The following is a 12,725-nucleotide window of genomic DNA, read 5'->3' on the forward strand; positions in this document are numbered from 1 at the left end:
CTAGAAAGCTCCAAATTCAAAAATAGTTTCACATTTCTTCTACATTAATGACCTATTTTAAATACACATTCATCTTTCCAGAGGTGAAGTATCCCTTTAAATTCTCAGTCCAAGAAACTGAAAAAATGGAGGATAGAGATTTGTTTAGTTCGTGAACGAATCGAATCGTATGAGTGAATGATTCAATGACTCACTCATAAAGACAGTAATTTGATTTGTTCAGTGAATCACTGATTTGAGTTAATCAGTGTTTTTGAACGAATCGGTTGACTAATTGTTTCGGTGACTCACTCATAAAGCAAGTAATTTGTCGACACCTAATGGCGTAATGATGTAACCTACGAAAGAGTTACTACTAGTTTGTCTGGAACATTCACATACTGTATATATAAAGAGAGAGAGAGATCTGTAGACATGCCCTTTTAATAAATAGCTCTTTTGATTGTTAACGATTCAGCATTCTGTTGAGTGCTTGTTGATCTGAAGATTCAATGACTCACTAGTAATGCAGAAAGACATTCACTGGTTGGGTATAACAACTGAAAATAACAAACTGTTTTGGTTAACAGAATTAAAAGGTTCAAGTCACTGTTATGAATCAAAATAACCACCACAAAAAGCGTGCATGGATCCATTGTTCTCATTATAATGGGGCACATCTCTTGTTTATTCCTCTGCAGATTTGAAAGCTACAACAAAGTAGTTTTTCATTTGCCTTTTGTGCAAAGTGTACAACAATTATACAGTATTTAAGGCGTGAGATAGACATGTTGAATTGTAAGTACTTTAGATTAGTACAGTTGTGGTGATCATGCTTTTGAAACGCTGATGTGCTTGTTATGCTGTCTTTTGAAATTTAATTATAATGAGCTTGGGTGGAAAAAAAACAGCTTATATTTTAGAGGTACAGGCTTTGCAGTCCAAGGAGTTTGCTTCTGGCAAAATTATAGTCTATGTATGTTTAATAAGCTGTCAATGTGCTCCTCTGAATGAACACTAGTGCAATCTGATCCTGTTGCTCTTTAAAGACAAGGGCAATCAAATGTATTCCCGCGCTTCTCAACAAACTTATTGGTTGATTACATTGATTGGTTGGCTGATTGAATTATTGATAGATAGTATATTGATTGACTGATTTTGCATGTTTAGTTAGAGTAGCAATAGCTTTTTTGCATCAACATTCTTTGATATTAAATACTTTGAAGTATAAATTCTAATCTTTGCATTCAACTTGTATCCATCCTCAACCTTACATGTATCATGAATGTTGATTAGTTTCTTTTCTCATGACAGCAGGCTAAAAGGCTCTTGTAGAATGGTAATGATCCTATTAAGCAGTGAAGACAGTTGTGGCCCCTCTTTGAAAAGAGAACCTGATCTAACCCATCCATTGGCATCATGAAAAGCAAAATGTAATTTATTACACAACTCAGAAAGACAATTATGTATTCTACATTTAAATTGTGAAAAATCAGTTATGTCCAATGCTGTTTCTCTCTTTGTAAGCTATATACATGCAGGGTGCTGTTAAGACGTTTCATTAAAGCTGATGTTAACAGAATTAAGTATGCTAAGTTAACTTTTTCCCTAAAGTGTTGGCTCAGCAGTCTTTTCAAAACGTCAAGTCTAAAGCGGTAATCATTGGACACCTGCATAAAGGGAAGTTATTTATCTGACTTAAAACCGTTGATAATCTTCACATTGATGCCTCTGGATTTTTCTTGACAGATGTTTCATTTGTGGCTCAACTGCGCATTTGATTATCCACATGCGAATGAGAAACTGTCACGTGCTTGACACCAGCAATCCTCTTTCTCTCTCTCTCTCTCTCTCTCTCTCTCTCTCTCTCTCTCTCTCTCCCTCTCTCTAAGTCCTCTTCCCCCACACAATCTCCATTAATAATATTCCGCCTTCAAACCACTGTCTCCCTTTTTGCATCACGTCCCCGCATGCCAGTCTCTGTTACATGGTGTTTTTCAGTCAACAGATTTGCTCCACCGCTCCTGTCCTTCATTACCTGAGGCCAGTGCCTAATATTTCATATGTCTTTGCATTACATTTCAGGGTTGTGTCCCTTGAAATGTGCATTAAGCTTAAAGCCATAACTCTATAATGTGCAGGCTCGTGATTAAGTGATAAGAGCTCTTACGGTCTGTCAGGTGTGCCATTCCCTATGATGCATGTTTTACCCTCAGCTCCCTTTAGATTATTCACTCATGTAGAGATTTTTGGGCGGCACTGTTCTTTGTACACTACAAAAAGTTTTGAACTTTAAACACTCGCATATTGTGATATTTAGAGAAGGCACAAAAAGGTTTAAGAATTGAAAAGGATTAAAGGTCACACTTACAGTATTACTGACTTCTGTGCTGACTGAGTACTGCTTGTATTTTCTGTGTAACTAGATTTCGTTTCAGATGTTAGGGTGTTGTAGAAGGTTTCCACTGTGTTTTTTTTAACATTTTCATGGGGCATTGCTACAGTAGGTGGTGTAGCTACTGTATGTGCTTACTTGTTAGGTTGTTGCTTATTGGCCTTTAAGCATTATTTACAGTGGGAACATTAGACACGGCCAATGTTGTTTATAAAATAGCTTGCGGCAGGGATGTCTCCTAAGTTCAAGAACTTAGAATTTTAAACACTCGAATTTCATCAATATATCATTTGTGTTCTGAAGATGAACAAAGGTCTTAACGTTTTGGAACAACATGAGGGTGAGTAATTAATGACAGAATTTTCAATTTTGGGTGAACTATCCCTTTAAATGCTTTTAATTATGAATTCTAATCTTTGGATTCAACTTGTATCTATCCTCAACTCACATGTATCATGAAAGTTGATTACTTTCTTTTCTCATGACAGCAGACTAAAAGGCTCTTGTTGAATTTTAACTCTCTCTCTCTCTCTCTCTCTCTCTCTCTCTCTCTCTCTCTCTCTCTCTCTCTCTCTCTCTCTCTCTCACACACTCACTCACTCACTCACTCACACACAAAATCTCTCAAAATATCTTTGTTTAATACTTAATGTATTTGGATAGCCTGTTGTTCACTCACTAGCCAGATACAAGTGCAAGATAAATGGTTATTGTAGGACATCTGACTTCCAAACTGACTGCAGATGTAGAGGTCCAATACATACATTCTTAAAACTGCTGTGGGTCACGACTCACGGTTACAAATTAAATTATCAAATTAAATCGATCCCAAGTTAATTGCATCCTAAAACATTAAAATCACATGCTATTTTCACGCATTCAACTTATGAAGTAAGCTTTCGCATGGGTGACGTCAAAAAACGTCTGTGAACCATACCTGTCTCTATCTTTTTTTTAACCAAAGTGAGTTTTTGTTAATGACTTTTTTTTTTTTAATAATTTTTTATTTATTTTAAAGTAAACTAGTGAAGTAACAAAAATAAAAACGCATAGGTTTCAGGACGACCGTACCCCCGCATCCCCCACCCCCAATCCGGGTAGTATACAAGTTCTCCTCTCACTTACCGCGCATCAGTCCGTTTCGTTCAGCGCCGAGAGCGCGGCACCTCTTTTCTGACAGAACACGCACAGATCTCAAAGGGCTTCGGATTAGGACTGAACGAAGGCATTTGACTTCTGGTCTTTTGGGAGGGAATGCTTACACGGCTTATCTTTCAGGCAGCTTTGGTAAATCGTGATGACCAATGTGAATGACATTTCGCTTGGAGACAGTGATCCCTGAGGAAATGAACTGTCCTGTAGCCTACTCCGTTGTATGTGATATGTGTTTCACGTGTTTGCGCACCACACCGAGGTAGTTTGACTGACACGCGTTCCCACGGACCGTTAAATGCACGGGATCCGGATTTGGGAGATCTATACGGTGGATGCGGCGGAAAGAAAGACCGTTCTGTGATCAGCGGGAGCGGGGACAATATGAAGTGTCTCAGAAAGTGGAATTCCGCCCGGACCATTTGGATTATTTACCCAGAGATGATTCTTTTTCCAGTTCTTTGGTTTTTATCTCAAACTCGGGCGGCCCCATCTATTACAGCCGAGCAGATGGATATGGGGGTGGTAGGTGCTCTTTCAAGCCCGTCTTCCGACTAATAATTATCGTTTAGGGGAAAGGCGTGAAAGAAAAACCTGTAGGTATTGATAATTACACTTATTAGACACGTCTATGAAATCGAAAATGTATTCGCACTTACACTCCCACACGTCTGAATGGACACACATAACGGATTATACTTCATTATGTCTTCACAGAAGTCAAGTTTCATTCAGCAGAACCAAATCGTGCGCGAGAGACTTATAGAAATAGTTCAGGCACAAATGAAAATCCTGTAATGGTTTACTCACCATCATTTTGTTCCAGACCTAGTATGACTTTCTGTCACACACAGAAGAATGACGGCCTCGGTCACTATTAATTGCATTTTTCTTAACATACAATGAGATTGCATGGTGATTATGAGACTGTCATTTCCTTTTATGTACCGCTGAAGAAAAGGTTACCCTGGTTTGCAATAATACGAGGGTGAGTAAACGATGACAGAATGTGAACTATCTCTTTAAATATCGAGCCGCTCACTTGTGGGTTATTTTTCTACATTAGTAACTCTATTATGTAAATTATGCGTATTATAGTGCATGTTAGACAATTTTCTTTTGTGTTTGTCTTCCGAGCCATAATCAACCTCTTATGTTCTTTTTTTCCTTAAACACACTTTCATGCTGCGGTCGGTCTCAGAAATAATGTTGATGTGCCATTTTCACGCGCAATGAGCTTTGGAGAGCGCGCAAACTGTGCTCATCTGTTCGTTTGAAAGAGAAGTTGACTAAGAAATATAGAAATGTTCGCTTATTGGATACGATTTGTTGGGTCATCAGCTAATTTGGCCACTTCTCAATATGTTGAACGATTTATTTGTACTTTTCCAACCTGCAATTCCTTAAGAAATGCAACAATGTGGTAAGGACACTGAAAAAAGGGGGAGAAAAATGTTGCTCACTCAGTTTAATAGTTTAGCATTCAATCTTCCCCAGAACGTTTTTAAAATCCTTTTGTATCCACATATTCATCTATGAAACAGGGGCGGTCACCTATACACACACACACACACACACACACACACACACACACACACACACACACACACACACATATATATATATATATATATATATATATATATATATACATACAGTATATATATAACACCCACTGTGTAGCCTACTATAGAAAAACAAGACTGGGTTTCCTGTGGGGAAAAGTTTTGTGCAAGTTTCGATCAATTTGATAAAGAGTAGTTTGGAGAATGTGCAATTCAGTTTGACTGACCTAATTTAGACATGTTCATAGACAGGAACATTAATAGACATGCTTAATAAACTATACTTTTTTTTTTTTAGTTTCTAAAATTCTGTTGGCTCAAAAGTCCCAGGTGGTCTGTATCCCTCCCTGCATGAGGTTGTGATCTGACAATCATATTTGTGTGCGCATGTTGCTTAAATATACATTACTGTTGCAACAGATGCTTGTAATTTAATTTAACAAGAGTACTCCAATACTTGCTTGTTAAGTTGTTCTTTTGTATTGATTTTCTTTTCTAAGGAATTGATTTTCCCAATCAATATCCTTTTATCTTTCATATCCAGTAACTTTTCAAGACATTTTTTGGCATGAACATAGTGCTCATAAAGATGCTGCTAAAAGTTTCTACTACAAGAAGTTATTTAAATAAAGTCAAATTTGACCACAAGTGATCAATACCCTCTTGTAATAGAAACTTTCAGCCTTGTCCAATAAGTTTTTCATTTAAACTTGCAAATGAATGGCAGCGAGTTTAAAGGCTCTGTAAGAGCCACCTTTTTAAATGACCCTCACAAATCTAATGTGACGCTACTGAGCAGTTGGTCCGTGCATATAATGAAGCGGTTGATGTCTGCCAGCGTGTGAGACTGCATGTCATCAAACCTCTGATCATTAAATGTGGCATAGACACTCTGCAGAGGATCTCTGATGAATTACAGCTCTCTGTGACAGCAGCTGATAATAACATGACACTTACAGAAACACTTCTTCCAAATGACATCTCCCACCCCGCCCTTTCTTGCAGTGTCCATATGACGAAACCACAACCATATAGCACTGTTATTAACTTGGCACTCCAGACCATTCATGCTTGAATGAAGACTTAAGGAGTCATGGCCACCTCCAGGGAGGCTGCTATTGCTCTGTGTGTTATTGGGACAGCAACACCTGACAGGCGCAGACAATGCTTTTAGAGATCTAAAAGCCATGGGTGATGGCACAGATGGTGGAGTATTGTTGTGCTGGAGTGGACGGGTGTTAAGGGAGAGCGTTGTGATGGAGCAGATGGGCGTGTGGCACGATGATTGGTTTTTAAGACTGTTGCTCAGACTGTACAGAATGGGTCAATAGTGACTGCAAACCCCATGTGACACAGTGGAGCTCTGTCAGCATCCCTCCCCTTGAACAATGCATCTCTTGGATAAGGTGACCAGGAGGGGACATGTTCGGTTCACTTTTGTCGTGGCCACGAGATATTAAGTCATGGGAACGTGATATGTTGTGACCACAAGATTATATTTCTTGGGAACATCATTTTAACTTGGGAATGTGATAAGTCGTTATCGAGGTAACGATATCTTTATGCCGTGACCTTGTGGTCATAGGCCTATCCATTTCTGATAATTCCAGGTTGCTATTAGCCTGGTTCTGCCCTCCTACGTACTTCTGCTCAATTTTCATTTTCCTTCAGTACGTCGTCTGGGTTTGCGGTATATTCGCGGGTTTTCTCCGGCCAACAGAGGGAGTGGCTGAGAACGATGACGTTGAGGTCGTGCACTAGTTCGAGTTGTAGGGTTACGTCACGACCAAATGTTAGTGATTGGTTATGGCAAATCCAGAGTGGCTCTGGGCAGATCCAATAGTTTTAAACTTCAACAGAGTACCTGCCTTCAAGGAAGTTAATGCTTGTCAATGGAGAGTGGCTAGACTCTCTGTACAAATGAAATGTACGAGAGTCTGGTAGGACAAGGCTAGGTTGCTATGGCCATGAGAAATAGATGTTGTTCCCTCAACATATGAAGTCGTGGCTCTGAGAAAAATATGCCTTTCCCTCAACATAGGATCTTGAGGTCTATGACTTAAAGATGTCGTTACCTTGGCAAAATGTGGCCACAACATAATATTATCACGATCCCACGAGTTGATATGTCGTGGGCACGACAACACTCGTGAACCGAACGTGTCCCCTCTCGGTCACTGCACTTAGAACATCATCATAATTATAAAAAACTGTATAAAAAATGTCCAAGTCATATTTCATCATTTTGCACGAAGAAATTGTAATCTACTTGTAGGATCTTTTAGCATATTTTTGCATGGTAACACTATATTTAATCACACTTTATCTGTCAGTTTAACTCATTAGTATTAGTACACTTTAACTCATTAGTATCTGGTATTATCTATATTATAGGTTACACATTTTCTTTTTACTTATACAGGTTAAAACAGTATCAGTAAAGTAATCGTGTTTCAAAGAGTTTTTAGAATTAAACTAAATTATTTTTTAAATAATTAAAGACACTACAACAAATTGTACCATGTATAATTACTTCTACATTCATATCTTATTAATCTTATTATTTATTTTTTTTTTACAGTAATGGGAATTGGAGTGTAACATGCTTAATTCTCACATGCTTAAAATAGTGTCACATTGTAAAAAAAAAAAAAAAAACTTTGATTATTAGATTGATTAATCAATGATGAAATGTTCACCTCTGTGAGAATCACCAAAATAGGTAAAATACATTAGATTCTATGTGGTGTGCATGAAAAATGTCCCTTCTTTTTTATAAGTTGTGAAACATGCTGCAAATATATTTTTCTTGCCTTTCTATTCTGCATTACAGGTTAATTTCTGTTTTGAAATCCTCTTGAGTCGAACCAAAACCACTTGAAGGCAAGCCTGCCAGCTTAAAAAAGAGTATCGCTGTGGTACGCAAGGAAAAGAGACCAGAGGCCTTTTTTTAATGGATATCAATGGAGGACAGCGTAAACAGATTCTCATTTAATGAATCGACAGCCCATCGGCTAATCTTAAACATGTTTGCTCTTAAACATTCGTTTTGGATTGATCTATTTTTAGAGTTTACTCCAAGTAGAAAAAGGTTTTATAAGAGAAACAGTGATTGACTGTCACACAACTTTAAACGAAATTCTATGACGTCAAGGCTGTAATGTGATTGGTTGTCTAAAAAAACGTGATTTAAGTTAGTCGTTACACTTTTTCCATTGGTAGAGCCATGGACCCTCAAATCTCCCAATAATAAGATCATCTCTGGTCAAACAATGACTCTGGTCAAACCACTGGTCTTAAGCGAGAGCACCAGCTGGACTCGTCAACAGATGCACGTAGCAGCGCATGAGCTCCACTGCCTGCCACCCTCACCCGTGCCATACTCATTATAGTACACACCACATATTAGCTCACAAGCCCTGAGTGGCACATCCTCAACTGAGCCAAAGAGAGCCAGCCACATCTGCTGTCTTGAGCCTGTCCATCATTCACAATGTCAATTTGACCAATGTGCTCACTTACTGGCTCTCACTTCTAATTACCCAGAAAGACTTAAGAATGAGTGGAGTGGGCCAGCGATTGACATCCAATGCAAGGTGGCTGAGAGCCAACACAGGCCCATTGCAGAGTAATCAAGAGAAAGGGATGAGTATGAAAGCACAGCCTTGGAGACTAAAAAGGGCAACAGCATTTAGAGAACTGGTAAACATTAAATCAATAGCATTTCTCTTGCTCATGTCTCTCTGGAATAATGTACTGTGGATTGATTTACAGCTTCAGTAGATCAGGTGATTTTTCTGGATAAAAACTCCCAATAATTGTACCTGTCAGTTGGAATCAGCTCCCTTGTGCATTTCCGCAAGGAAAACGTAGCTGTTCGGGGCCTTTAGTTTGGTTCATGTCCTACTTTTAGCTGCCGTTCTGGATTCTCATGACCTCAAGTCCATTCCCAGGCATCTGGAGTTTGGGATTTGGGACGAGGAGTTTATTTCAGGAACGAGTCTGTGGAGAGGTGGCAGAGGTGTTGATGAGAATAGATTTGGCACAGTGAGGCAGGAGAATAAGATGTGGAGAACTAAGCACCTGCTAAAACTGTGTTTTTTTTTAACGTATATTAGGCTACCTAATTAGATTTTCTCTCAACCTGGAAGTCAAGGTGCACAATACAGCAGGAAATCTAGTTAAAAGTTTTGAGTCAGGAGTAGCTGCCCAACAACAACACTGATGTATCTTTGTACCAAGCTATCACACTGTTTTTGATTGTGTCCAGCCCAGAGTAGAGAAAAGCACCAGGGAGGAATAGAATACGATGGAGTCTCATCACTCTCTTCACACTCCTATATTGTAACCCATTCGAAAGAAGCCCTGGATGCTGTCTCTAGATATATAGAGTGTCAGATAGGCAGACCTTTAAGGTGCTGTTTCTCATTGGCACCCAACGCGGCTCATCTCCCTGAAACAAATACCTTGCAGGGCTTGTGCTTCATCCTGACCCTGTAGCCTATCTAAATGACACGAGCAGCAATCTGGATGCAGGGTCAGGCACATGGTTAGTGCTCTGTAATGAGATCCATTATGGTGGCAAACATGTGTAACTCTAAAGGCTTTGGTAAAAGCTTGAAAACATTGTCCTTTCTGACTCTGGCATCTGAACAGGGGAATAGCAACCATTTATATTAACTCATATTTTGGGAAGTAAACAAAAAGGTGAGAACCCTGTAGATGTAATATATAATAGATAAATAGTATATTTTATGCATTTCTACCTGATATATGTATATTGAAATACATAAACTGAAGTGTGCAAGCAAGCAACATGTTCAACATGTACACTGGCAAAAAATAGCTAGTCCTCTATGCACGGTAATGATGTATTTTTGGTATGGGCCCTCTGAACATTACAGGCCAGGGTAGTGATTATACTGAAAGCCTCAATGGATAAACCTCAGGAGGAAACAGTGCCCTGTAATAAGTTAAATGCATGAGGGAATGAAAAGAGCGGGACCTTACGCCAGCAGCGAGCTCTCAGTAGTAACAGATCAAACTGTGTGGTAAAGGAAGTAAGAAGGACAATCTGTAGCTGCACGCAATATTATGTGCTTTCCATTGGATCACACCGATTGCAGCACTTCAGGCTTAATTCTCCAGTCCAAGTCTCTCTAAAGAAAACCCCAAATCATCTCCATGTGTACCCTTGGTCTTATTTTAGGCAAGGGGTACCCCTATCCTATATACCCAGGCAGGCTGAGATCAAGGGCATCTATGCTATGGTTGTATAAACAACCAACTGGCTCTTATAATTTTTGTGGTTTTGTGTTGGGTTGGTGTGCTCTTAGCAGCTCAAAGTAACCCACGAATCTATCGAGAAATAGGCAACCATAAAGCACCGTAAAAAAACAGCAACAACAGAGCTTGTCTTAAATTGCTTGCAGAATTGTTTAAACAGTTGCTGTGAAGTTTGTAAGAGAGTTGTTTTTTTCTTTATTTTGCTCAACAGCCATCCCCACTATAAAGATGTCGGCAAAAGGCCAAATGATTTTAAAAAGCACTGTGTAGGTTTTGGTGACAACCCCGAGCCTCTACTAAGTCAGTTCATTTTCCAGGTCTTCAGAGGCACGCAGCAGGTGCTCCTGTGGTTTGTCTCTCATTTGCATTTTTTCAGTTCCTAACGAGATGACAGAACAAGCTTAGAGTAGGGTGGAAGAAAGGCCTTCTCGGATGCAAGGAGTGCAGGAGAAATCATTTTGCGAGAATAAAGGCTTTTGATGTGCGGGAAAAAAAAGATTCAAGACACTGTAAAGTTTAAATGACACGGCTCCTTCCTTGTCTTGTGCCTGTGAAAAATGGCAGTGTGAAAGAAAGGTATGTTTGAGCCAGTAGCAAGGCTTTTTTGGATAGGTTTAGGACCCAGCCTAAAACTTGAAGGTTTAGAGAGATTCAAGATGCATGAGATAAGAGAGGCAGTATAATAAGGTATTCTTTCTGTTTCACCAAAAATTTAGGACTTGCCACAGCATTTACATTTTTCCACAGTAAAAAAAAAAAAAGAAGAAAAATCAGCATTGTTAGATTTAATAAATTAAGCTTTATTGAAATGACCTCATTAATACAAAGGTTTTCATGGAGAAACAGAGTTAGGGTGCCGGCACACCATGATTTATTGATTTCAATGGGGATTGAGTCTCACAAGAACGTAGAGGAGAAACACAAGGGTTTGTGAAAAGTGACGCTCGCTCATGCAACCAACAGTTGAGAAGTTTTGCTGCAACACAATCTAGTCTATTGCCATCCCTCAAAGTAATGTATTTTATTAAGTGGAGTTGGTTTTTGTATATCAATTATATTTTGGGGCTTGATTGAAGGAGAGACCGGAAGCGATAGGGAATGGGATCAGGAAAGGAGCACGGTCAGAACTCAAACTAGTTTTTCAGCAGGCCTTTCCATTGGAGAGATTAGGCTCAGTTAATTGGTTACCTAGATTTGGATAAATAACTACATTACACAGCATTTATTTTATATCAGTACTGCCCATTTTGTGTCAGTGCTGGTGGTGTAGGAGTGGTGTGTGCCTTTTAGCAAGGCTCAAGGAGGAATTAATAAATATACTGTACTGTCTTTTTAGGAACCACTTTACTAAAGTAACCACTTTACTACTCAAGCTTTATTATTTGTACACAGCCGTAAGTTGAATGCATCTGTGTTGTGATCAAATGATCACCTTCAGATGTCATTTATTACAACCCTTTAGGTGAATTTACTTGGATCAAGTGAGTACAATTTAATAAAAAGCATGGCCATCATAGTTGCGGAGAACCATTTGACATGGCATTTTGATGTAAATCTAACATCTAATATTTTTTAGTGCTGAGTGAAGGATTAAATTGCTATAGAGCACAACAGTGACTGTCCACTTTTTAAGCGGCCTTGGTTCCGGAATGTATTTTGTCACATTTATTTCCATGAAAAAAAGAAAAAAAAGAATGAGACTTTCAACAAAGAGTTTTAAGCCATGAACTGAACAAACCCACTCCCTGATGAATCACAGCAGTACAGATTTTGTTTTACAGAAAAGTATTTGAAGTGTATTGGAAAACATTTAGGTATACAATCGACAAGTGTTAGAGAGTGTAGGTAGACTGACATATAATTCGCAATTCAAACAGTGTTGAAAAAATGAATTTCCTCCTACTGCAGCATACGATATATCATGGCTTAATCCCAGAGGTCATGGTAGGTTTGTCTTGAAAGGTTTATATATTATTGTTAAAAATACAATTTTCTATAACAAATTGAATGAGTCACCTAATATTTGTGTTCTAGTGAGATATTAGTCTTAATGTTGCTGAAATGCTCAAGTCTAGCTATTATGAGGCATGATCTGGCACGTCTAGGTCACCCAAAAATGATAAACTTGACATAATTCACTCACCCTCGGGTTGTTCTAAACCCGCATGATGCACTTTATTCTGTGGAACACGAAATAAGATGTTTTGAAGAATGTTTCAACTGTTTTTGTCCAGACAACTCATTGGGAGCCAAAACAACATTGGACCCCATTGGGGGAAAATGTGAAATATAACGCTTTATGTACAATAAAAGGCATTGGCAGTATCATGGCAGAAGTGAAAGTTTTG

General features: G+C 38.8%; 1 protein-coding gene across 1 annotated transcript in view; it reads left to right on the top strand.

Moving 5' to 3' along the window:
* Positions 1–3,524: 3,524 nt before the first annotated feature.
* mmp17a (matrix metallopeptidase 17a) overlaps positions 3,525–12,725 on the top strand; it is a gene marked incomplete at its 3' end in the record, with an annotated part of 87,776 nt that continues 78,575 nt past the window's right edge. The window contains exon 1 of the mRNA XM_082140242.1: positions 3,525–4,051. Within this exon, the coding sequence (XP_081996368.1) occupies positions 3,911–4,051 (141 nt within the window). The 5' untranslated portion in view covers positions 3,525–3,910. The remainder of the gene's footprint in view (positions 4,052–12,725) is intronic.

Source organism: Leuciscus leuciscus (genome assembly GCF_965113295.1).
Source record: "Leuciscus leuciscus genome assembly, chromosome: 16".
Taxonomy (NCBI): domain Eukaryota; kingdom Metazoa; phylum Chordata; class Actinopteri; order Cypriniformes; family Leuciscidae; genus Leuciscus; species Leuciscus leuciscus.